Here is a 24624-nt window from a genome sequence, read left to right as displayed (position 1 = left end):
ATCTTATTTTAACAAATTTTAAAATTTTATATTTTTCATAATTTCTGAATGTTTAGAATTTATAATACATGATTTCAAAATAGGTTATTTTATGTATTTATGTTATTATTTATATATTAATATATTTTATTATTGTGGACTATTAGATGTGATTATTATATATCTTGATATAGTAATACAAATACAAAATAAGTATAATATAAAAGCTTTGTGATATTGGGGCACAGCTCACATGATGATTTTTATCATAAAGATTTTTCAACTCATCCTAATTACAAAGTAATTTATCTGCCACTGCTTTCTGTTTAAAATAATTTATAAAAATATTTAGAGACCAACAGTTTAGTCTTGTACTGTAATACCACATTTTATATCAAAGTCCTGTTAAGGATTCTTAGTATAGTATTAAAATAAAAAATTAAATAAAATTTCAATGAAAAATAATTACAAAGAGTTAAAATCATAAATAACCTTACATTATGTCATAAAATGCAATTAACGTGCATAACAATAACAGTTTAATTATGTGCATCATACATTCATGTAATAATTATTAAAGATATAAAATACCACGTATATTTCAACCAATAGAAGCACTCAAAATTTACGCTATCTATCAGCATAATCGCCTGCGTCCAGTGCATCGTTACCCTGCGTCCATTCATGATAAAAATTGGACTGCCAAAATTGTGTACGGCGTGGTCTATCTATGTGTATTTAATCTATGGTATGAACAAATATGGCAGTATTTAATTGACTAGTTCAGTCCACTATCAAGAGTCAACTTATTTTGGTTATAACATGTTTTAACCCTTTCAGTCCTGACACCAGAAAAATGTATATACTCCATTTTGTTTTTCACAGGCTATTTAATTATGAAGCAAATAAGTAAAATTAAATTAAAATAAAATTTTTTTTTAAACCCTATTTCCCCCACTTTTTGACCGGAACTTATTTGTCTCGTTTACATTTTTATTTGAAATACTTATTGCAAGTGGGCCTTAGATGTCCCAAACGGACGGTTGATACGATAATAGTAACCATTCAATTTATATATGCAATTTTCTCAATTTTTAGCAAATTTCAGGACGGGCGGGACTCAGACGTCCAGAAACGGTTAAGAAACTGACTATTTTCACATAGGCTAATATTGTGGTAAAATTGTAGATAAGACTTATCTACAATTTTACATTGATTCGACTTACGCATGAGTTCCTGATTTGTATCTAAACGTGTTAGATCTACATAAACATAATTTTTAGGTAGAAATATTAACAACGTCCACACTTAATAACATAATATTTTCTTGAAGTCGTAAGTTATTATAGCGGTAACCAAATAGTTACCGCATTTTTATATTGATAAGAAATTGCTAGCTAGAAATTACTCACTTCACACTCATCACATGAGTTCCTGATTTGTATTTAGAGGTGCTAGGTCTACATAAACATAATTTTTTTAGGTAAAAATCTTAGATCTGAAAAAATTGGGTAGAATTTTGGTGGAATTAATCACAATGAACGATAGTAAATCCGATGATTCTGAAAATATATTTCAAGATTTGGATGTTGATAAGTTAGAAGTCAATGTAGTAGAAAGTCTATGTTTCGAATGCGGTAAAAATGTAAATTATCTTATTTGTTCTAAATTGTTAAATACTATTATGAATTAAGTCAAGCATTTGTTACAGGGAACTACACGACTTTTGCTGACACGTATACCATTCTACAAAGAATTAGTGATATCTTCATTTGAATGTCCTCATTGTGATTACAAAAATAACCAACTAGATCCAGCTATAGAAATAAAACCTCAAGGTGTGCATTTAAACTTAAATATTGAGCAAAAAGTTGATTTGGACAGGTATGTAATTACAACAGATTATACTTGTATACGCATACCAGAGTTGGATTTTGAAATACCTCCTCAATCACAAAGAGCACAAGTTACTACAGTAGAAGGTATAATAGATAAAATTGTAGAAAATTTAAGTCTTTCAAAGGAGCAGTTGATGGAAACACATGCTGAACTTTCCTCAAAAATAAATGTAGTAATTGATAGCATAAATAACATTAAAACACTTAATAAACCAACTTTAATGGTTAGTATAATTTTATGTCTCTCAAGTTATATTGAATATTTAATTAATGTTTTTATATTTTTACTTGAAGATTTTTGAAGATGCAACAGGTAACATATTTATTTCTAATCCAATTGCTCCTCAAGCTGATCCTAGAATGCATTCCAATTTCTTTATACGTAGTAAAGATCAAAATATCATGATAGGATTATCTACAGAAGATAGCCAAGAATCAATGATTAAACCTTTAGGTAGTTTCAATGATGCTTCTGTTGCGAACATAACTGATGAAATTGTACAATTTAATGTACCATGCCCAAATTGTAATAAAAGCTGTGATACAAATATGAAGGTGACTGGTATCCTTTTTTAAATAATATTATTGTTTTAAACGAAAAGTTGGCACATACAGAGTGGCCCACCACTCACTGACAACTTAAATAACTTTTGATCCAGTTAATATTTTTAGTTGATTTTTTTTTTAAATAATAGTTATACGTTAGGTCTATAGCTATATCTCAATAATTAATTTTTTTACATTTTATTAAAAATATTAATTATTTTTAAATTTTAAATAAAATGTAAAAAAAAAATCTAAGATAGCTATTTTGTAGAGTAGAATTTAAGAAAAATTTTAGTAAAAAAATATCTTATTAATATTCAGTAGTAAATATTCTGTAGCGTTTTGAAGTTTGTGAAAATTTGAATTTTTATGTACTATTTTACGGTATTAAACATTGAAATACGTATTGAGAAAAGGACAGAAGAAAACGCTATCTTTTCAATATACTTTTGAATGAGAGTGATAAGTAATAATTGCCTTATCTAATTTCTTATCATGGTATTTATGCCAAGTTTGTAATGTATACACACTATCATCATATGTATACACAGTAATCATGAAAAGATAGCGTTTTCTTCTGTCCTTTTCTCAATACGTATTTCAATGTTTAATACCGTAAAATAGTACATGAAAATTCAAATTTTCACAAACTTCAAAACGCTACAGAATATTTACTACTGAATATTAATAAGATATTTTTTTACTAAAATTTTTCTTAAATTCTACTCTACAAAATAGCTATCTTAGATTTTTTTTTTACATTTTATTTAAAATTTAAAAATAATTAATATTTTTAATAAAATGTAAAAAAATTAATTATTGAGATATAGCTATAGACCTAATGTATAACTATTATTTAAAAAAAAAATCAACTAAAAATATTAACTGGATCAAAAGTTATTTAAGTTGTCAGTAAGTGGTGGGCCACTCTGTATATGTAGATATAAAATATGATGAAAAAAATTACAATAGTTTTAATATAAATACATGCTCTATGTTAAAAATTTAATTTCTTATGAAAATTTGGCAAAAATAATTTGAATAATTAATTTATAATTTTAGTACCTTAAAACATTTAAAGAAATTGATAAAAGAGAAAAAAAATTTACAAACTTCGGGTTCTTAAACACTTAACCTTTTGCTAAAATAGTATTGTAAAGTTAAACTTTTGTAAGTAAACTTGACTGAAAAGTAGTATTATCATATTTTTAAAATTAATACAGAAACTGAGAAAAAATGTGTACAATTATCATTTTTATTCATAGAATTACATTTTAGAATAAATTAACTACAAGGGTTTTTCTTAACATAGGTTATTACTCTTTAAGTCATTACTTACAACTCTAAGAATTCTTTTCTGACTAAATTTTGCTTTATATCTTCTCTAATCTTAATTTTTCAGATGTATTTTACTTGATTTAAGTAATTGATTGAAAATAAAATAAATAGGAGATTTGAGAAAAGTGTGATAATTTAAACATTCAATTTTGTGGATATAGTTTATTTTCCCATATAGTAACTTTAGATATTCCCTACTTTAAACAAGTGGTTATAATGGCAACAACATGTGATGAATGTGGTTATAGAACTAATGAAGTTAAACCAGGTGGTGGAATCGAAGACCAAGGAACTTTAATTACAGTAAAAGTTTCAACTCCTGAAGATTTAAACAGAGATATATTAAAAGTGATTATTTTTTTAGTTAATAAATATATAAAAAAGCTAATTGTTATTTTTTAGTCTGAAACTTGTGAACTTCTTATTCCTGAATTGGAGTTTGAAGCTGGAGCCCTTTCACTGAGTGGTCGTTTTACTACAATTGAAGGCTTATTGACTTCATTACAAGAACAATTGAGTAATACTGCTTCAACTTTTTATAAGGGTGATAGTCAAACTGGAGAAGTAGCTACTAAAACTGAACATTTCTTAAATGAATTAGAAAAAGTTAAAAAATGCCAACGATCAATAGAAATTGTATTAAGAGATCCTGCTGGAAATAGTTATGTTCAAGTTAGTATTTTTAAGACTCATCATTTTTACATTTTACATAATTATTATTAGTAATTTTTTATTTTTTAGAGTTTAACTCCTCCAATGTTAGACTCGAAATTGACTATAAAAAAATTTGACCGAACTGAAGAACAGAATGAAGAGCTTGGACTTAATGATATGAAAGTAGATGGTTATGAAGATAAATCATAAAATTTACATAAAAATAAAAATTTATTATTAAATACTATTTGTTAAGATTTTGTTTGAATAAAAATTTTCAATGATTATTTTGTTATTTTTTAATACAAATTACTTATTTTTTATATTATATAAAGTGTTACCTAAGTTATGCATAATCTATTTTTAGTAACAATTTACCTATATCTATACATATTAAACATCTTATACACTCATGTGTTTTTATTAAATTTTTTAAACAACTTTATTTAATAAAACTAATTAAAAGACAAATCGCATGTGAAAATTAAATTTTTACATTACACAAATGATGTAATAAATGTCCTCGTTATCCTTTAAATTTTTAACAAAGAAAAATATATAAGAATTGACATAAATATTGCACTTTATTTTAATAGACAATTATAAATTTACATAGGTAATAAAAAAATATTTTATCTTAATTTGTGTAATTCATTGATTATGTTTAAATCTGAAAAATCTATAGTTAAATTCGGGATTTATAACAAAATCATGTTGGGTAATGTTTTATTATATTGTTTGTCAATTACAAGTAATACATTTTTTAACAATGTTATTACTAAGTTCCTAACTTTAATGCAATTCCATATTTTTAATGAGTAAAGTTATTTCATGGTAATAAAAATTATAGACTATTTCATAATTAGCTTAATTATTAGATAACGATATAATTAAGAAAATGACTACTCGAAAATCACTTTTGGACCATTATTCAAACCTCGATTAAGGGAAGGCTCTTGAGCTTAATGGATAATATCGAATTTACTAGTCTAGTCATAATTAGTGAAGGAGTTTATCTGTTTTTATTTTTTGATCTCAATCGGGCTCTCTCATTATTTCGAAAGTTATTCGGAGTATGGCCGGAAATATCTAGTTATAAAAATAGTAGAACTAACTCTTCACTTCCACTAATTACTTTAAATTGTTAATAACTTCTGAAATAGTTATCCAAAAGTTATTATCGACTAGTAATTTTCTCAATTAGATTATTATCAAATAAATAAGCTAATTAATTATATGTGTTGTTAGTTGAGAAATTTAAGTTGACACTCTTATAAGGTACAAGGGATGAACATAAAAAATACTTTATGGTTGATAAATTGAGAGAAACATTGAACTAAAAGATTCCAATAAAAAAATAATCAATATTATTCTTATTTTTCAATTAATTTTAAGTGGTTTTTAATCACTCTGTGTTTTAATAATTACCACTGTTGTTATAACAGTAGATCATAGATCCTATGCAGCAGTACACAAGCACGTTTTAATTTGAAATATCCATGATAAGCCATTTATCTTAATTAAAAATAAATAGAAAAAATTCAATTAAATTGTTTACATTTTATTATAATACAATAAACAATAAAATAAATATAGGCCACATTAATCACTGGGATGTGAACCAGTATTGGGCAATCGAGTTTCACATCGTTAATATAACTTATATTATTATTAAATATAATTTTGATTTTTGAATAAAATATACGATTTAATAACCTCACTTTTAAAATATTATAGTACAAGAATATTCATTGCTCTTAAGATATTGTTATTAGGGGAAGTCTGAGCAAAACGGATAGCTAAGTTAAGAACAAAAAAAGATTATGTAATATCAATGTCAGATATCTTATAATAAGTTACAACATTGTAAAGTTATTTAAAATTTAAAATTTTACTTTTGGAGTTAATTTTATATTAAACAATAATAGGTTATTAACTTGCTATAACTAAAAAAAAAAAATTATTACATAGTCCTTTTACTTAAATAATTTGTAATATGAATATTGTAACCAATTTAAATTGAAAAAAAATTTACTACAACCCTCATTTTTAGAAATGATAAAAAATATCAAATTTTAATAATAAATTTTATATTTTATTCATCTGATTGTGATAGCCTAACCATAAGTAAACTTTTAATATACTAAGTCTACCATATTTCTGTATTATAAAATTTAATATTGTAAATCAAAAAAAGACTTTCTCATTTGTTTAAGTAACATAATAAATATCTATGGTTATTAATTAATAATAATTATAATTTATTTTATTTTACTTATTAATTTTTTTCCTTGGTAAAGTTTTAATAAATAAGATTTTTATCATTCAAATTTTCATTGCCAAATTAAAAATTGAGTATAAATTACATATAATATAGGATTTAAGTTACTTTTTGATGTTTTTTTTGTTTCTAATTTAAAAAAAAACCCACCCAGCACAGGGGGGTCGCGGCACAGTGGTGAAGTAGCATAGTTGGATCAAGTATAATGATATCTGACAGTGATTAAAAGCACTATAAAAAAAAAACGCTTCGATGCAAATCTTTAGATAGTGTTTAATTTTAAAAAATTAGTGGATTATTCCAAAAGCTACATGATCTGCTATTTTCTTATTTATATTCTGATTAAGACAAAGTATGTCGAATGAACAAGGGATATAAATACTATTTCTCATAAAAAAATTGTGTTGATTCATACATTTTTTAAAAAGTTATAGCATTATAAAGTTAAAAATGTAAAAAATAAAATCGAGAATTTTCACACAAAAATAGTATTCGGTAGCCATCTTGTGACGTATTATTGAAAGAAATCGGTTCGGTGAGAGCTGTGAAAAAGTGGTAACAGACAAAAAAAAACACATCATAGTAAAACCAACACCTTCTCAGCTTCGCATTAAAGCTAATATTTGGAGTTGGGTCTATTATAGAGATTTATTAATAGAGATTAAAATTTAATGAGTGAGGGGACGCTTTTACCATTAATGTGCAACTCAATAAATGTTTAATAAAACAATTATTATGAATGTTAACATGTATGCATTCTTTTAGAAAAAAAGGATTTCGAATGTGAATACATTTGTTTTTTAGATAAATGTCCAAACCCTGATTTTAATTAAATTGAAGAAAGAAGTAATAGTATTTTATTCATATTATTTTATTTTATCAATGTAGTTATTTTTATTTAACGGAGTGATTTTTTTTTAGGTCATCAAATAAAGGCTATTGTTAAAATATTGGACCAGGAAATGGAAGTCATAGACTTTAGATGGCGATCATGAAGTATAGTTTAATGGTTTTCCGAATTAAAGCGCTCTCTGGTGCTCGTGACCCAACTGTTATTACCCTAGTTTACATAGCATAAAATGCAAAGGATTGGACAACAGATTTTTCATAATAGACTTGTTGTTATTTTTCACGAACAAATTATAATTTCCATCTAACTATAAATGGTATGAATCAATTAATTGCAGAAAAGTATTCTCTTTATTTTATTTTCTAAACTCATGGTATTAGCATAAACTACAATTAAGTCTTGGATTGTTTTATGAAGTTAATTTTATGTAGTAATATATATAATAAACTCGATATTGACGCAAAACATTTAAGTATTTCAAACAATTTTGTAATTGTTTACACATGTGTTCAAATACGAAGTTTAATGAAAAATATTCATATCGTGTATTGTACAAGAACAAAATGGATATTAATATGTCAGTTAGTTGGCAGGATTCATTGCCATAATAATATACACTAAAACAATACACACTCTAACACGCATGCATTAGTATTGTTAATCATAGTTAGATTGCTATTTAAAATTGTCATATTATGTATTATTGCTTTTTTAAAAAATATATGAATTAATAATTCCACAAAATTATACTGTCATTTTTCATTTACACTACTGTTGCTACTGAGATAATGATTTTTTTTGACATACCTACCTTAGTTTTATTATTATTATAAAAGGGTCACACCCAAATAAAGGCTAGTGAAAAGGTCATAGTTTGACAGCTCACTCCCTCCTTGTTCTTTACATCAAAAGAATAGAGAATAGTAACATAAATATTATTATACACCGCATATTGTACTGATATTCATAATTTTTTTCAAAGCCATAGACTATGCCCTTATTATTGTGTGTTAAAATTTCCTAATTCAACGCTGGGATTATTTTACCTAGTTGTTTATTCTTATAGTCAAATATCGAGACAATACGCAATTTTTTTAAAAATACTAATGGGAAATAGGGATAAAAATTAAAAAAAAAAAAAGAAAACTTCATTAGTAGTGGCATAGATAGGATTTTTTATCTCGACATATATGAGTAAATTTTTTTTTTTAAATCAAATCTGGTTTATACTATTAAGAACGGTAATAATAATCTAGATAAGATTTAGATGTGTTATCTTATAACTTTTTTTTTAAATTATAGTTACATTAATTGAAAATATACTTTAAACATAGAAAAAATTCATCAAAAACGTAATGTAACTCCTGTTCAAGGAAATGTCAAAATGTCCTGTCACCCTTCTTAAATACAATACAAATTTAAAGCAAATGTTAATTAAAAAAAAAAATACATAAAATTTATTCTTTCACTAAATTAATAAATTCAAATATCCAATTAGTTGTTCGTCTATTAGCATAATGTATTATTTACAGCAGCTGTATTCCAAGGTTTATATTAGGACACTGATTCCTGATTGGGGTAAGCGTGTCGTGTTGGCGAGTTGATGTTGTTCACTCGGCGAGCGGCGTGACGTGTCCCTATATTTTACAGTCGGTTTTATTATTCATTCATTTGCTGCTGCCACCAATGCGATAACGTCGGTTACGGGGTATTTTTCTGTGATTATATGTCAAGAGTTTTTTTATCACATACTGAATTCGTTTGGTTTATCAATTTTAATAACAAAAAATTAATTACAATTATTTAACATAACTTTTTAAAATTAATATTACATTATTTAGTGTTCATATGTGCCTAAGATATTTTATTTTAAATTCTCAATAAATTATAACACATTTATATAAAAGTGATTAATTTATTAGACAATTTTCGAAGACAGCCAACAATTTTCGTATGAGTTTTCATAAATCAATCTATTGATTCTTCAAATTAATCATATCTTTTCCTGATCAGTTGGATTAATTTTATGCTTTGAATATTGTTAATTGTTCAAGGATACATTTATTTTATTGAAATCTGCCAGTATTTTTACGAAACAACTACAAAGTTTTTTTGAACATTCGGAAAATTGAAAATGTCACAACGAAAAAAAATAATCAGAAGTTAAACCTTAGGTAATTTTATTTATAAAATAATTTGAATAATTGTATTTTTGCATGTAAACTTTATGTAACAGAGTATTAATATACATTATTATTAAATTTATTAATTGAATTTGAAAGAATAAGATTAAAGAAATGTGAACTAATGGATTTTGATTTATAAATGAGTAGCTTTTGTTTAAAATATACTGTAATGGCACACAAAGAGAGAAAATTGTATTTTTTTTTAAATTGGTTTTATGAATTGATTATTATAAAATTTAATGAGCCGATATTATAAAGGGATGGGGATGTTTTTCCTTCAAATTTTAAACTTCTATCAAGACAGTATATCTATCTAAAAAAATCTATTAATTCAATCAATATAATTATATTATAATTATAATATATGACTATGAAATGTGTTATTTATATCTCTTTAATAACTTCAAAAATAGCAGATATGCCATATATCAACATAGATTAGGACTTTATACTTTGCTCTCAAAGCTTAAAATATATTTTCCTTGACGTTATATTCAAATTTTGATAAAGGACTATATATCTTAACTGCAATTTAATCTTATGATTAAATCATAAAATATTTGTAATACCTAAAATATTATGTAGCTTAAAAAAAGCCAGATTATTTGTAATTCCAGCAAACTGTTATAAATTTTACATTAGTGCATTGGTTATTCCTCTAAAACACAGTTATTTATAATTTATGATAGTTAAAAATATCAAAAAAAGTTTTTATTAATAAGATTATATATTTTTAATTAAGAATAAGATTTTGCTTTCTTTTATACAATTAATTAAAATTCTCTGTAATGAATTTTATAAAACGCATCTATTCAAAGATTAAAAATAAAAGTCTGAAAGTTTTCTTTGTCTACATTTTTTGTTATTCTCATTATATTATTTAAAATTAATTATATGAAAAGAAGTTCTTATCCAATAATACTCCTTTCTCCCAATTTGCAATTAAAAATTTTATTTTATAAATTCACAAAATTTGATAAGAAAATTATTTTAGTACTATATCAAATAACTAATTTAAATTATTTATTATTGCAGAGTAAGTTACATGGTTAGTATGATTATAAAAGTAAGCTTTAAAGTTATTTCCATATCTGAAAATATTGATTGATTATTCTAGTTAAACGTAACTTTAATGTAATTTCATATTTATAGTTTATTTAAACTAGTTAGTGTTATAATAATATATTGATTAAATTACCTTAAATATGAGTATATGATAAGACAATTAGATTGGTAATTTAAAGATTAGGTTTATACATATATTCCTCTTAGAATAACCTTGGTTGAATCATTAATCATACTTAATGTTATAATTGAATTATATTCTTAAATTAACATTTAATTAATATACCATTTTTCTGTGTCTTGATATTAAATAAAAGAAAAGGATGAATGGAGGTAAATTTTATTTAAATTATATTATTATCACAAAACTCTTTAACTTTTAATTATTTAGGCTTTAATCATTTTAATATGTAAGGAAAAATCTTAATAAGTACTGTATAATTATATATAAACAATATTAATATTTACTTTTTTCATATATGGTTCATATTTTGTTATATAAGGTTTTTTAAATATATATTAAATTAAAGCTTATGATACATACTAAAAATTGAAAAAAAAAATTTGTCCCGACACCGACCTTTTATGTGCAAATGGCTATCAAAGTTGAATAAATTTATTAAGTATTTATTCATATATTATACTTATATATCATAAAACTTGTAATCAGAGGATATAAATAAGGAAATAGAAGTTCATTTTGCTTTTGGTTTAAAGCACCAAATTTTTAAAATTAAACATCTACAAATTTGGATTGAAGCGTTTCTTATGATAGTGATTTTAATCATTGTCAGATATCATCTATACTTGTCCCAACTATGCCATATCTATTCTGTGCTGCAGCTCTTGTGCTACCGTTTTTTTCTGGTTTTTATACATTAAAATACATTTTTTCTTTACTATTTGGCCTGCCATATAAACTAATTGTCTACCCCTGGTATAGAGTGTCTAATAATGCTGGTTAACATATTTTTATATGATACATGAAAATATCAGCCTTAACATTAGCCTTTATTGAGATATATAATTTAAAAATTATGTAAGTAGGGGGATTTTTTAAAAGGTGAGAGGGTGGCAAGTATTTTTTAGTTCCTAATATAATAAAACCTAAGATATTAATACTAGTATATTTCCATACCAATAGCTAGGTAGGTTGCCTGGCCAACCTTTTCTACTTTGCACATTCAGTAACACATTGTACTTCGCCTTGTAGGTATCAGGATTCGATTCCGTTGTGCTGAGGTTTTAACAAAAGATATTAAACATGACAAAAAAAATTTAATATGTTGTAAGAATTATATAGATTAAAGTTAAAGCATAATAATATAGAAAAATTAAAGTCAATTCAAATTATTTATAAAACTTTATTATTAGACAATTGTTAATAATATTTTTTTTTTTTCAAAAATCAAATGCTAATTTATCAAAAAATTTATTAAATTTATTTTACAGCATGGAAAACTTCACATCAAATATCAAGTCAAAATTCTATATATCAATCTGTCAATATGGAACCAGTTGTAGAAGAAGTGAGAGATATTACAATGCGAAAAATAACAAGATGGTGTTGTTCAACAATTATGATTTTTGGCGGAGTAGTTCCATATATTCCCCAGTATAGGGAAATATATATTAAACAAGATGCTGAAGGTTTCTCTATGTATGTTTGTTTAGCTCTTTTGGTTGCCAACACCCTTCGAATTCTCTTTTGGTAAATATTTGTTTTAATATTATGTTCTTTAATTTTAAACTAATTATTTAGTTATTACTCATCAATAACTTATTTAAAATAAATATGTTCTTAGGTTTGGTAAACGTTATGAACTTCCATTACTATTTCAAAGTATAGTAATGAATATTATGATGCTATTAATGATACATTTATGTGTGAAAGTTCGTAATAAAACTCAAATAATTAGAGGCCCAGATCGATATTTTACAGGTATGGTTTAATTATAATTAATGTTATCTGGTATTTTGCTAATAACCATAATTCAATGTAAGAATTATATTTTTTATTTATAGATTTTGATTGGCATTATTTTTGGCAATGGACAGATTTTCAATCATACTTAGATTTTTTAATTGCAATGAGCATTTGCTTGTCTATTGTAACATTTATATTTTTACATAATGTTGTATTTGTTGAAATAATTGGATTTTTGGCTTTATTAACTGAAGCTATGTTGGGTGTACCTCAGTTAGTAAAAAATTTAAGAAATAAGTCTACTGAAGGAATGAGGTAAATCATTTATCTATCTTTAATTTGTTATTGTTTAATAACTATAAAAAAAAATAGTATTTTAAAATGTGTAATTTAATAGTGTTAAATTATTCTTAAGTTGAAAAGGGGAGTATGATTTAATTAGAGAAATAAAATATTCATTTAGTTAGATATAAATAAATTTTCCAATTGCCAGGAAAAAAATGTACTATGAGGATTTATTTTTCTTAATTCTATATAGTAGTTGACTAGGTGACAAAATCAGCCTGAAAAAGTGATACTCCATGTGACTCTTATTACTATACAGAGTAATTTGTTTATTATGAACCACTTATCCATCGAAAAATAAGAATAATAATTATGATTTTTGTTTTGGTTTTTTTTAGTTACATTTTTTTCTCAACTTATCAATCATAAAGTATTTTTTATGTTCAAAGAATAAATACCATTGAAAAAAATATTGTTGCCTTCTGTATTATGAAAGTTAGTAATATTAAAAAAATAATGATCAGTTTTACATTTTTCTATTTCCCAAACTTAACATACTACAGAGGGTAGTCGCCCTCTCTCACATGTTAGGAAGTCAAAGACTTGATTCTTATAAAGTTCTTGATTAAGCGAATGATGGATGGGACAAGTATTATGGCCGGCTTGTATCAGACACCTCCAATGAAAAAATCACAAGAAAAATCTCGTTGGCACCCTGCGGATTGAACCCGGTACTTTGTGCCCCGAAACATACGTTTCTACCCACTAGACCAGACCACTTTTTTATTATTAAAAAAAATAATAAAGATGTATTCTCAAATATTTTGCTGAATATTTGTATGGGATTATCTGTTGATTCAGTAATTTTGAAATATGAGAGGTATTTCGTAACTTATAATTAACATGTACTGATTTTTTACTATTTACCTTGATCTTCCAACATTTCATCCATATAGAAATGTTATTGGTGGTTATTTTAATTTAATCAGTAGCTATCCGTTGTCTTTGTGAGTAGTAAGTATTTCAGTATCATCTGAAAGCATATTTGTGTTTAACACCAAACTGATGAGCCGGTATAAGTTTTTCACCTGTAAAAGATTTTAGATGCTTTAAAAAAAGCTTTTCCAAAAGTTTAGCATATTCGCATGGAGTGATATTGACTTATAAGATGGAGTTTGCTCTGGAAGATTTCCATGCTTTAACAACATTCAAGTATAATCCTGAACGAGTTCTGAATCAATATCGCTCTTGAAAAACACGTTTTAAGTGAAGTGTATATACTTCTGATTTGTCTGTATGACTACGCCCCCATATACCGCCTTCTTGCGAATTAGATATAAAAATTGTTTTCATTTTTCTTGTAGTTTTTCATAAAGAGTAATCACTAGTATCTGTTTTTAATTATCTTCTAAGTATGAATTAAACGTTAAATTTTTAACCTTTGTGATTTTGTCACGAAGTAATTTGCATAAACAATTCAATTTTTTTGTTAAATGACGCATTGCGTGTCAATTTTTTCTAGCTCTGCGTTTATGTAGAATAAGTTTTTTATCTCTGTCAGATAGGTTATATCATAAGATAATCTATTTGTCTTCTTGAATTTTTGATGTAGTTGAATTTGCCGCTTTAATAACATTTTTAGTTATTTAATATACTACTTTTTCAATGTCAGTTGCTGTTTTCAACCATATAGAAATAGCAATGAATTTCTAGCGTCATTCTAAAAAGATCCCAGTCGTCTATTTATTTGTGAGAAAAGCTTTCGTAATTTTAATATGACATTGAACTTATTGTTAACAACACAGGAATGATAGATATATCAGCGCTTCAGCTTGAACATAATTAGAAGATACCTTTAATTACGAAAAAGTCTAGAAGATCAGGAATTTAATTTGAGTCACTTGGCCCGTAAGTTGTTTTTTTAATAGAAATAAATTCAGCTTTATTATAATTAGCTACTTTTTATAGTTCATTTCCTTTAGGGATTTTTAGTCTTGATCACCAAAAAGTCTGTTTGGCGTTATAGTCACCGCCAACAATAAAATAGTTGTCCAATGTTTGAATGGAAAAACTTATTCAATTTTTTGAAGCCTGCGCCACTTTGAGGTGGACAATAAATTTCTGTAACATAGAAATTATTATTTTTATCAATGACCCCAATATTTGTTGATTGTATGTGCACTGTTGAATACTTTACTAACTTATAATGCTTAATAGATTATTTTATAATAACTGCTGTACCATCCTGTGTTCTACTATTCGGGTATAAAGTAATGTAAATGTTTTAATCTTTTATACTCATGAAAGTATACAGGAAAAATTTATTTCTCAAATAAGGGCTATGTCAATGCTCTCATTAATTAAGAACTTCTCAAATTCTTGTTTTTGCTATTTTAGCCCGTTGGCGTCCTAGCTATCATTCGCAATGTACAATTTATTTCTTCTTTTTGTTATTATTTTTAGACTTATAATGATCACTTTCTAGCTCACCAATTCTATTTTTCAGGTTTATTTAGAATTTTGTTATATTTTATTTTTATAGAAACTATACTCTATTTTTGCATATAAAACAATTAATGTTACAGTTTTCATCCGTTTCTTCTGAAAACGTTGTAACGCAGATGTGTTCTTATTTGTGCTCATTTATAGACTAAACAGCCTTTCCAATTTGCTGTGTGGGCTTCTCCACTATTGGCACATTTCGATCTTTAGCAATCTTCAGTTTTATGAAGATCTTTACCATATTTTATACAGATAGTTTTTATAACAATAGTTTTGAGTGTGTCTAAAAGACTGACTATTTTTACACTGAGGCACACTTTTTTTTTTTCGGAGTTCTATTTTTATTTTATGATAACATAAATTATTTATGTCGTACATATATTTATTATCATGTTGTACAAGGTCTAAAAAAAATAAGGGTAATTTTATTCTTTTTGTTTTCACTATTTTTATCATTAGGATTTAATTTTTTCCTTATTTAAATGTTAATTACAGTAAAGTCTTGCTAATCTGGTCATCGCTTATCCGGACAATATATATTTCGTACTTAAGTACTCCTTTATAATGTATCTATACATACACATAAATATTATTTATATCAATGTTGATTGTATAGCATAATTGTAGATACATATATGTAGGTACCTCTACGAAATATTCGGTAAGATATGATAGTTTCGATTACATATTGTGATATTGTTTCGTTTAGTGGTGATTGTGTACTCGTGTCGACCGTTACGTTTATTTTTTCCTCCGCTTATTTTAAAAACGGTGTAAAATGACAACTTAGGTTAAACGTAAGAGAGTGATAGTAGCCATGGAACAAAAACTCTTAGCTTTATTTCGTATTGATGCTGGTAAATTACTAACAACAATTTTACAAGAGTTAGGAGTAGGTAAACAAACCGTTTCTGATTGGAAGAAAAATCGAGTAGAAATTGAACATTTTTGTGCCAAAATGGTGAGCGTGGACAGTTTAGGTAACAGACGCACGTGAAGAAAACCAAACAACGAACTTTTAGACGAGGCTTTTTATATTTGGTTTTGTCAACAACGTGAACAGGACCTTCCGTTGTCGGGTGTAACGTTACAAGTTATCGCGATAAAATTTAATCAAAAATTGAAAGGAGATCTTACATTTACTGCTAGTGTAGGATGGTTGTCACGATGGAAAAATTGACATGGCATTCGTGAACTTGGTGTTATTGGTGAAATTTTATCAAGTGATAATGTTGCAAGTGAAGAATTCAAAAACAAATTTGTTAAGTTTGTTAGCGATCAAAACCTAACGCCTTGTCAAATATTTAATGCTGACGAAACTGGGTTAAACTACAAAATGCTCCCAAAAAAAAACATAAGCCTCAAATCTTGATTCTGTAGCCAGAGGACACAAAGTGAAAAAAGAACGAATAACTTTACTTCCTTGCTTTAACGCTTCTGGTGATTTAAAATTTCCACTTTTGGTGATCGGAAAATCAACTAAGCCTAGAGCTTTCAAAAACGTTAATATGAGTGCACTTCCAGCTCAATACACTTCACAAAAATCTGCTTGGATGAACGGAAACATTTTTAAAAATTGTTTTTTTTAGAAATTTGTGCCTACAACAAGGGAATTTTTGAAACAGAAAAAACTCCCAGAAAAAGCTGTATTGCTTACAGACAACGCTCCGTGTCACCCTAGTGAAAATGAATTACGAGATGGTGAAATTTTGGTGATATTTTTGTTGCCTAACGTGACGTCATTATATAACCAATGGATCAAGGTGTGATTGAAACGACAAAACGGCTTTACAAAAAAAAGTTGATCATGTTTCTTTTAGAGCAACAATTAGCGAACCCGTTAGTTAACTTTCTGGATCTTTTAAAAAATGTAACAATAAAAACTATTCTTTATTTAGTCGCAAAAGCGTGGGAAGAAATTAAGCCAGAAACACTTCAAAAAAGTTGGGAAAAAATGTGGCCTAATATTCCTCCAGAAAACTATGGACAAGATGAAACAACTTCTAATGAGGACATTGATTTCATTCAAGTTTTTAAAGAGTTGAAAGGTTGTGTCGACGTGGAAGAAAATGATATTTCTGAATGGATAAACAGTGACACCGATGTTAGTCATCAGGTTCTTAGTGAAGATGACATCGTAAATACATGTATTGAAAACACAAAAATTGACAGTTCAGAAAATGAAGATAATGGTATAGATCAATCAACAGGCACGATACATGGTGAAGCCAGTGCAATGCTGGAGCAGTTGATGACTTACTTCGAGAAACAAAGTGAAACATCTTCTGCTGTGCTACTGACTTTAAGGCGTCTAAGTCATCGCACAGTGAAATTACTTTATTCTTCATTAATACAAAAAAATATCACGGATTTTCTCAAGTGAGTCTTATTTTCTTCTAAAATTAAATTCTAAAAGTTTTCAATAAATTTGTATTGTCATATAACCATATAATAATAATAAAATTATGTAATGTAAAATTGTAAATAAAATTAATTTTGAATTTGTATAAAGACATAAGGTGTTTTTTGTAAATATATATATTAGTAGGTTAAAAAAACGTTCTTCCGTTTAATCCGGATTTTCGATAATCCGGCTAGAGTTCGGTCTCATTTAATCCGGATTGGCGAGATTCTACTGTACATAATTTTCATAATGATGTTTTTCTGCTAAGTCTTTTAATTTCGCACATTACAGCAATTAATTAATAAATAATAAAGTAATTAGAGCATATATATAATGCTCTAATTACAACACTACAATTTTTTTCTGTTTTAAACTGATATTTATGATACTCGATTTTTAGCTTCGTTGTAAAGCTGAGAAGGTATCAATTTTACAATAATGTTTTTTTTTTTGTGTCTGTTACCAATTTTTCTCAGCTCTCACCGAACCGATTTCTTTCAATGATACGTTAAAAGATCACAAATCGTATTTTGTTGAAGACATTACCCTCAAAATTTGAACATTTTTCCCTCGTTCTCCATAAATGGTGGAAATCCCCCTAAAAATTACGATTTTTAAAATCAGTAAATTTCGATATTTTTTTCGCTTGGTGTACGAAGTTTGAACCCTCAAATAGGAAAGAATTTTATTGCTATATAAAAAATTAAAAAAAAAAAATGAATTTTTATAATTAATAATAATCAATACGCTCAATTGAGTAGATCTTTTTAATAACTTTTTGATTAGGTTTTGGTTAAAGTAAATCATTAAAATTAAATAAATTCTGAATATTTCAATTGTAGAATCAGATTTGCATCGAAGCGTGTTTCTTATGATAGTAATTTTAATCACTGTCCATACTTTGCCGCGACCTCTCTGTGCTACTTTTTAATTTTTTTTCAAGTACTTTTAAAGTACGTTTGTACTGGTGCTCGTCACCTGTCATAATTTTAATATCGTCGTTAGAAATAGTTTTTAATTACTGCTTATGATCTATGACATCTTCGAGAGTTAAATTAGAAATTAGATCGTTGGTATTTTTTACATCACAGACAGTTATTTGAAAATTTTTGGGGCCACTTTGAATACATTTTATTTCTTTCATCTGTCTATTTTTTTGTGAACTAAATGAAGCATCTGTGCTACAGTCGATTTATCGTTAATAATATTTTCATAATTAATTATGTACGCTGCTTGCATGCTAATTTACTTGTTGAGTACTCAACTGTTCAATGGTTTAAAGCTCTATTACCATTTTTCTTAATGATTCCTTTACTCTTTGTAATTAAACCAAAATATTTTGATTGATTAAAATTTGGTTAGGCTGAATAATTATATTTTCAAACAAGTCCAACTGACGAAAAACAGCGGCACCAACAGTTTCAGGTAACTTGACCTAGTTAATTATTTTAATACCCTTAACACTTTTGTAGTAAGCAAAATCATTATTCGTTACACAATATGTTGACACAATACGCGAAAATTTAACACATTACAGCAGAATATACGTGTTGGTCGTTCGACAATTAAATTGAAACTACGTAATACACAATCATTAAATTTATGTAATTAATTTTATTCAATGAATGATTAAATGTGATAAAAAGTCATAAGTAGAAATACATGTCTAAATGGCCCAAAAAGGGGGTTTAAAAGAGTTTAGACAACAGAATAGATAATATCTTATCTTTTTTGTACTTAGACCATCAAATATTAAAATTATTTCCTCCTTATAATGAGGAAAATTTGTATTGTTGTTTTAAAAATATTTTTAGAAGGGGAAAATTTGTTAAATATTCCTCCCAAATTAATGTTCTATTTACTCTAACGCATATCTAATATGTATATACAAGCAAAATGTATCCTGGGCGATTTCATCTTTAATTGAACAGATAAAATTTTTTCTGTTATAAAACTTCTAACATCAACTTATTAGTCATATTAGATTATTTTTTAATTAAAAACATAGTAGTGTTGTAACCCTATTACAATAAGTTTCAAATTATGCACTAAAAATTTTAAAATTTAGATTAATCGTTGTCTGAATTTTTTATGTTTGTGTAAAATTAGTATACAAATGCAAGAAGTTCTCTGCCCTAATGCGGAATTTCTATTTTAAATCCAAATTGTTAAACAATTTAATAACGCAAACAGTTGATTAGATAAAAAAAAATTTAAGAACAAAATTGTCAAAAAAAATTTTTTCCACTATATCATCAAACTACAAATAAAGGTTCCTATTAATGAAAACTGAAGTTTAGATTTTTTAACACTGAAGGGTTGAAAAAAATCAGCACAGTAGGCATGTGGTATATTTGGGTATAGTATAGATAATATCTGACAGTGATTAAAATCACTATCATAAAAAACGCTTCGATGCAAATCTGTAGATAGTGTTTAATTTTAAGAAATTGGTTGATTATTTCAAGAGCTACATGATCTCCTATTTCCTTATTTATATCCTGATTATAAGTTTTATGATTTATAAGTGTAATATATTTATAATATATAAATATACAATTAATTAACTACATTATACATTGTCACTCTTAATTTGAATTTACATTTTGAAATTGAAGGGCTTGGTACGACAATGGTTAAATGATTTTTCTAATTTAAATATCTCTACAAATAATAGGAATATAGTACTCGTTTTTGTACTGAATTAGTTATCATGTTTATTTAAAATAAAAAAAAAAATTTCGAAAAAGTTGGACTTATCTGGTTGTTGCACTGAGCCCTTCAGTTCTTGTGAAATATAAAAATTTTAAATAACATTTCAATTTTTTTAAGTAATAGTTATTTTTTGTTAGTGTAACAATGGTATTACTTTGGACTACTGGAGATGCTTTCAAAACTTGTTATTTTGTCAGTCGTAAAGCTCCACTACAGTTTTGGATGTGTGGTACACTTCAAGTCATCATAGATATAACTATACTTAGTCAAGTAGTATGGTATAGAAATGACCTAATCTCAAAAAATCCTCGAATAGACTGATGATTTAATAAAATTAGAAATAATTGAGTTTACAAACTTGTTACTATCTTCATTATTTAGATATTATAGTATCGCAATAGACTTTTATTTTAAGTCGTTGTGGATGATTATCTAGTGATATTATATACATTTTTACCATTTGCATCTAGCTATTATTCTATAACAAGTTCATAATTATTAAAAATAATATTGAATCTTACACCCTTTTATATAATTCTATTTTATTTAGTTACTTTTATAGACTGTTAAAAAATAAGAAATTAGAATTAGTATTCCTTACAGTCTTATCAAATTAAATTTATTCAATTTCAAACTTAAAATTGCACAAAATTTTAATTAAAAATTATACATTTAATATATATTGTTAATTACTGCTATTGTAAAGTTAAAATGCATCTTTTATCTGCTTAACTATAAGTTATTTCTTTTTTATTCTCTAAAATATTATTTCAGCTAAAACTTTTATTATTTGTAGTGTAATAAACCTATATTACAGTGAACACTAGATTTATAATGCTGAATTGTGTATTTTTAAAAAATTATTTTATAATGCGAATTAGGGGCCATGACTCTTTGATATGATATATTAAATATTTAGTATTTACTTATAGAATTATTTTTAAAAAAGAATTGACTTAGCTAATGTACATATTTTTTTTTCATTATTATATCTTAATGAAACTGTTTTAATACACAGTTTGACAGAATTATTTGTTCCTGTGTATGTACCTCTGCACTAATTTCTTTATTATTATTATTATTATAATTAAACTTCTCCGCCGATCATTTTATAATATTCATTTTTCATACTAATTTATATATTATTTATACACTTCCATTTATTAGTCTTCCGAAATGTAAAATGTGTGTAATTATTTTAGTATAACATTGAGTATTTTATGTGAATTTTTTTTTTTAGTATATTAAAAAATTTATTTTCTTAAAATTATTAATTGTAATGTTTTATAGTTTCTATACAAGCAATTAATTTTATAATAATTATTATTTATGATGTGAGTGAAAAAGCTTATTTAAACACTGAATATTTGTCATAAGTATAAATGTTTGTGTTGAGTTTTAAAAACTTTATCCTTTTATCTAGTTTTCAGTTAATTGAAGTAACAAAGTCATTGAAAGATATTTGCTTAATTAAGAATAAGAACTTATATACAACATCTTGTAATTCATACATTTTTTTTTTAATAATTAGTATAATTTTTGACCATTACTACCTAATTATAAAAGTCTAATGCACATAATTAACATAACTTTTTTGCCGAAATATTTTTTTAATTATTTGAAATTTATTTCTTTATTAATATTATGAGACTGTCTTAAAATGTATTTTGAATCTCTATTTTTTATTTTAATATGCGGATCTTGGCGGAGAAAGTATATTAGCCCTTTTTAAATAATATTCTCAACTATTATTGTTTTAAACCAAAAATATACCAAATGTTTCTACAATTAGTAATAATGTAATTAAGTTGACAATTTAGAACCAACTAATTTTTTTTTATGTATGAGAAGTTATTGTAGAACATCTTTAAATAGTTATTTGTTAAACTTTTGTGATAGATTTTGAGTCATTAATTTTGTATGTACATATTAAATCATGTTTTTGTTTATATAAATAGTATACTAATGGTGCATCACTTTATTTATATAAAATGTTATAAAAAAATTTGTTACTCCATTATATCATTGGGATAAGTCTTGTATAATAATGCACATACTATTTTAATTAGTAAAATTCTTTATGCTATATGGCACAAATTCTATATATAAATGAAAAAAAAAATTATTTTATTTTATAATGGTCTAAAATTGTACCATAAATAATAAATTAATTTTTCCAAAAATACAACTCGTTTATATTATTTATTATTAAAATCTTTATAATTTTTAATCGTCAAATGGCTGTGTTATATAATTGTTAATAACAAGCAATCAAATGATATTTGGTCTCTCTAATTTAATATTTATTGTTTTACTTAATTTAAAAAATACCTATTATACTATATTATGTAACTTTCAAACGTTATTTCACATTTAAATTAATTTATATCAAAAAAATGTATATTTTAATTTGAATATTAAACATAAAAATCTATTAACCTGGAATACTTAAAACATCTGGACAATTAAAAATCATTAAAAAAAAAAAAGCATTTTATATTTTAACATATTAGTTTCAAAAATTATGTAATAACCAAAATATTGATATGTAAAATGAGGATATTGTTATATATTAATATTAGTTCAAACATTTTTTACCTGTTATAGTAATAATGATTTGTTTTTTTTTTTTTTTACATATAAATTATGCTAAACGAGTAGATATACCATAATATATTTGCTGTATTGTTAAAGCTAAAAAACATATCTTATTTATTACTAATATTTGCAGTTAGATATAATTATATTTACCTAATATATAGAATTTGACATTGTAAGTATATATAAAAACTAATCAATAGATTTGTGATAGCACCAATTTTTTAGTGAGATAATGTTTTTTAATGCTCCGTCCGCCATAAAGCCTGATATATTAATTATCACTGTACATCATTTAGAAAATGATACCTATATGTTATTCTATTTCTAAATAACTATTATATAATGAAATATTAGAGTGTAGGTGATATTATTTAATATACCATTATGTTATGGACTTAGAATTCACTTATAGTCAAATTCCAATTTGTTTGTTTTTATCATGCTATTTCATCAAAAAATGTTTAGCTTAATAATTTTTTGAAACACTGAAAACTCCTTAAGAATCCTAATCCGTTCAATTTTATTGGTGTAGTTCATGTTATTATCATAATATAATAAATAAAATTTTAAAAGTCTTTATTCTGTATACATGAAACTTTTTCTCCTAAAATTAGTGTTTTTTAGTTAAAATATGTAGGAGAATATATGTTATATGTAGGTAAATGTCTAATTAATTATCTAGAAAAATTTAGATGGATTATCTAAACAAAAATTTAACAGTACTCAATGAAATTATATTACTACACACCCATAATTTTCAGGAAGCTTAATCCTAGTAGAATACAAAACTTTTATGGTAATCAAAATTACCTTAAATAAATCTACTAATCTTCCTTTTTGTTATTTTATGTTAGATGAAAGTATACATCACCTATTAATTATTTAGAAATATTATAATTTTATAGTTATAAAAAAATTAATTTGTATTTGTATTCCATTTATGATATTTAAACATTTGCTTTTATATTCTTTCTTTCATTTTTCTTTAATATTTGTGTTTTTTTTTTATAATATATAATTTATACAACTATACTATTTATATTATAATATAAAATTAAAGAGATGGAACATATGTTCATAATATAAATTGTAAAATCATATTAATTTTTAATTATAAAAGAAAAAAGCCTCATAATCGTGCCATATACAAATAAATTAGAAACTAAAGTTTTATTTTATAAAAAAACATAAAATTTAACTCCATATTATTGAAATGAGTTTTATGCATTTAAAATATATTTAATGAAATTTTTGTATGATGTGTTAGTATTAAATTTGACATTTATCATTCTAATTTTATGTAAAAATTATATTTTTTAAAAGCAATTATTATATACTATGATTCACCATATTATAATAATTAAAAATTGCTAATTTTTTTTTTTTTCAATAA

At 25.1% G+C, this 24624-nt stretch overlaps 2 protein-coding genes across 7 annotated transcripts; both read left to right on the top strand.

Annotated features, from left to right (window-relative positions):
* Nucleotides 1-1179: 1179 nt before the first annotated feature.
* Nucleotides 1180-4702, top strand: LOC126899513 (zinc finger protein ZPR1). 2 transcript variants are annotated; one of them, XM_050674495.1, is made up of 7 exons: nt 1180-1314; nt 1463-1624; nt 1691-2101; nt 2172-2439; nt 3949-4109; nt 4164-4433; nt 4503-4702. In XM_050674495.1, exons 2-7 carry the CDS (start codon nt 1517-1519, stop codon nt 4623-4625), a joined length of 1341 nt encoding a protein of 446 aa, XP_050530452.1. In that variant the 5' UTR covers nt 1180-1314; nt 1463-1516; the 3' UTR covers nt 4626-4702. The 2 variants fall into 2 exon arrangements, with proteins under 2 accessions (XP_050530452.1, XP_050530451.1); XM_050674494.1 differs by lacking the exon at nt 1180-1314 and having other exon boundaries at nt 1379-1624.
* A 4503-nt stretch (nt 4703-9205) lies between these two features.
* Nucleotides 9206-24584, top strand: LOC126899515 (solute carrier family 66 member 2). 5 transcript variants are annotated; one of them, XM_050674501.1, is made up of 6 exons: nt 9206-9720; nt 10768-10780; nt 12250-12508; nt 12603-12739; nt 12823-13039; nt 20768-24401. In XM_050674501.1, the coding sequence occupies exons 3-6, from the start codon at nt 12306-12308 to the stop codon at nt 20949-20951; spliced, it is 741 nt and encodes a 246-aa protein (XP_050530458.1). In that variant the 5' UTR covers nt 9206-9720; nt 10768-10780; nt 12250-12305; the 3' UTR covers nt 20952-24401. The 5 variants fall into 5 exon arrangements, with proteins under 5 accessions (XP_050530458.1, XP_050530457.1, XP_050530456.1 ...); XM_050674500.1 differs by having other exon boundaries at nt 10768-10798; nt 20768-24400; XM_050674499.1 differs by lacking the exon at nt 10768-10780 and having other exon boundaries at nt 20768-21843.
* Nucleotides 24585-24624: the final 40 nt, after the last annotated feature.

This window comes from Daktulosphaira vitifoliae, unplaced genomic scaffold, assembly GCF_025091365.1.
Source record: "Daktulosphaira vitifoliae isolate Bord-2020 unplaced genomic scaffold, ASM2509136v1 Scaffold_2, whole genome shotgun sequence".
Lineage (NCBI taxonomy): Eukaryota > Metazoa > Arthropoda > Insecta > Hemiptera > Phylloxeridae > Daktulosphaira > Daktulosphaira vitifoliae.
The sequence above is the reverse complement of the archived record's forward strand: the minus strand, read 5'-3'. Positions and strand labels throughout refer to the sequence as shown.

What these genes read in the sequence shown, in the direction of transcription:
- LOC126899515 (XM_050674497.1), top strand. Translation starts at nt 17,265, where the DNA reads ATGGATCAAGGTGTGATTGAAACGACAAAACGGCTTTACAAAAAAAAG. An exon ending in AATATCACGGATTTTCTCAA is followed by an intron (nt 17,891 to 20,767) that starts GTGAGTCTTATT and finishes ATTTTTTGTTAG; the next exon opens with TGTAACAATGGTATTACTTT.
- LOC126899513 (XM_050674495.1), top strand. Translation starts at nt 1,517, where the DNA reads ATGAACGATAGTAAATCCGATGATTCTGAAAATATATTTCAAGATTTG. An exon ending in TACAAATATGAAGGTGACTG is followed by an intron (nt 2,440 to 3,948) that starts GTATCCTTTTTT and finishes TAGTAACTTTAG; the next exon opens with ATATTCCCTACTTTAAACAA. An exon ending in CTGGAAATAGTTATGTTCAA is followed by an intron (nt 4,434 to 4,502) that starts GTTAGTATTTTT and finishes TTTATTTTTTAG; the next exon opens with AGTTTAACTCCTCCAATGTT.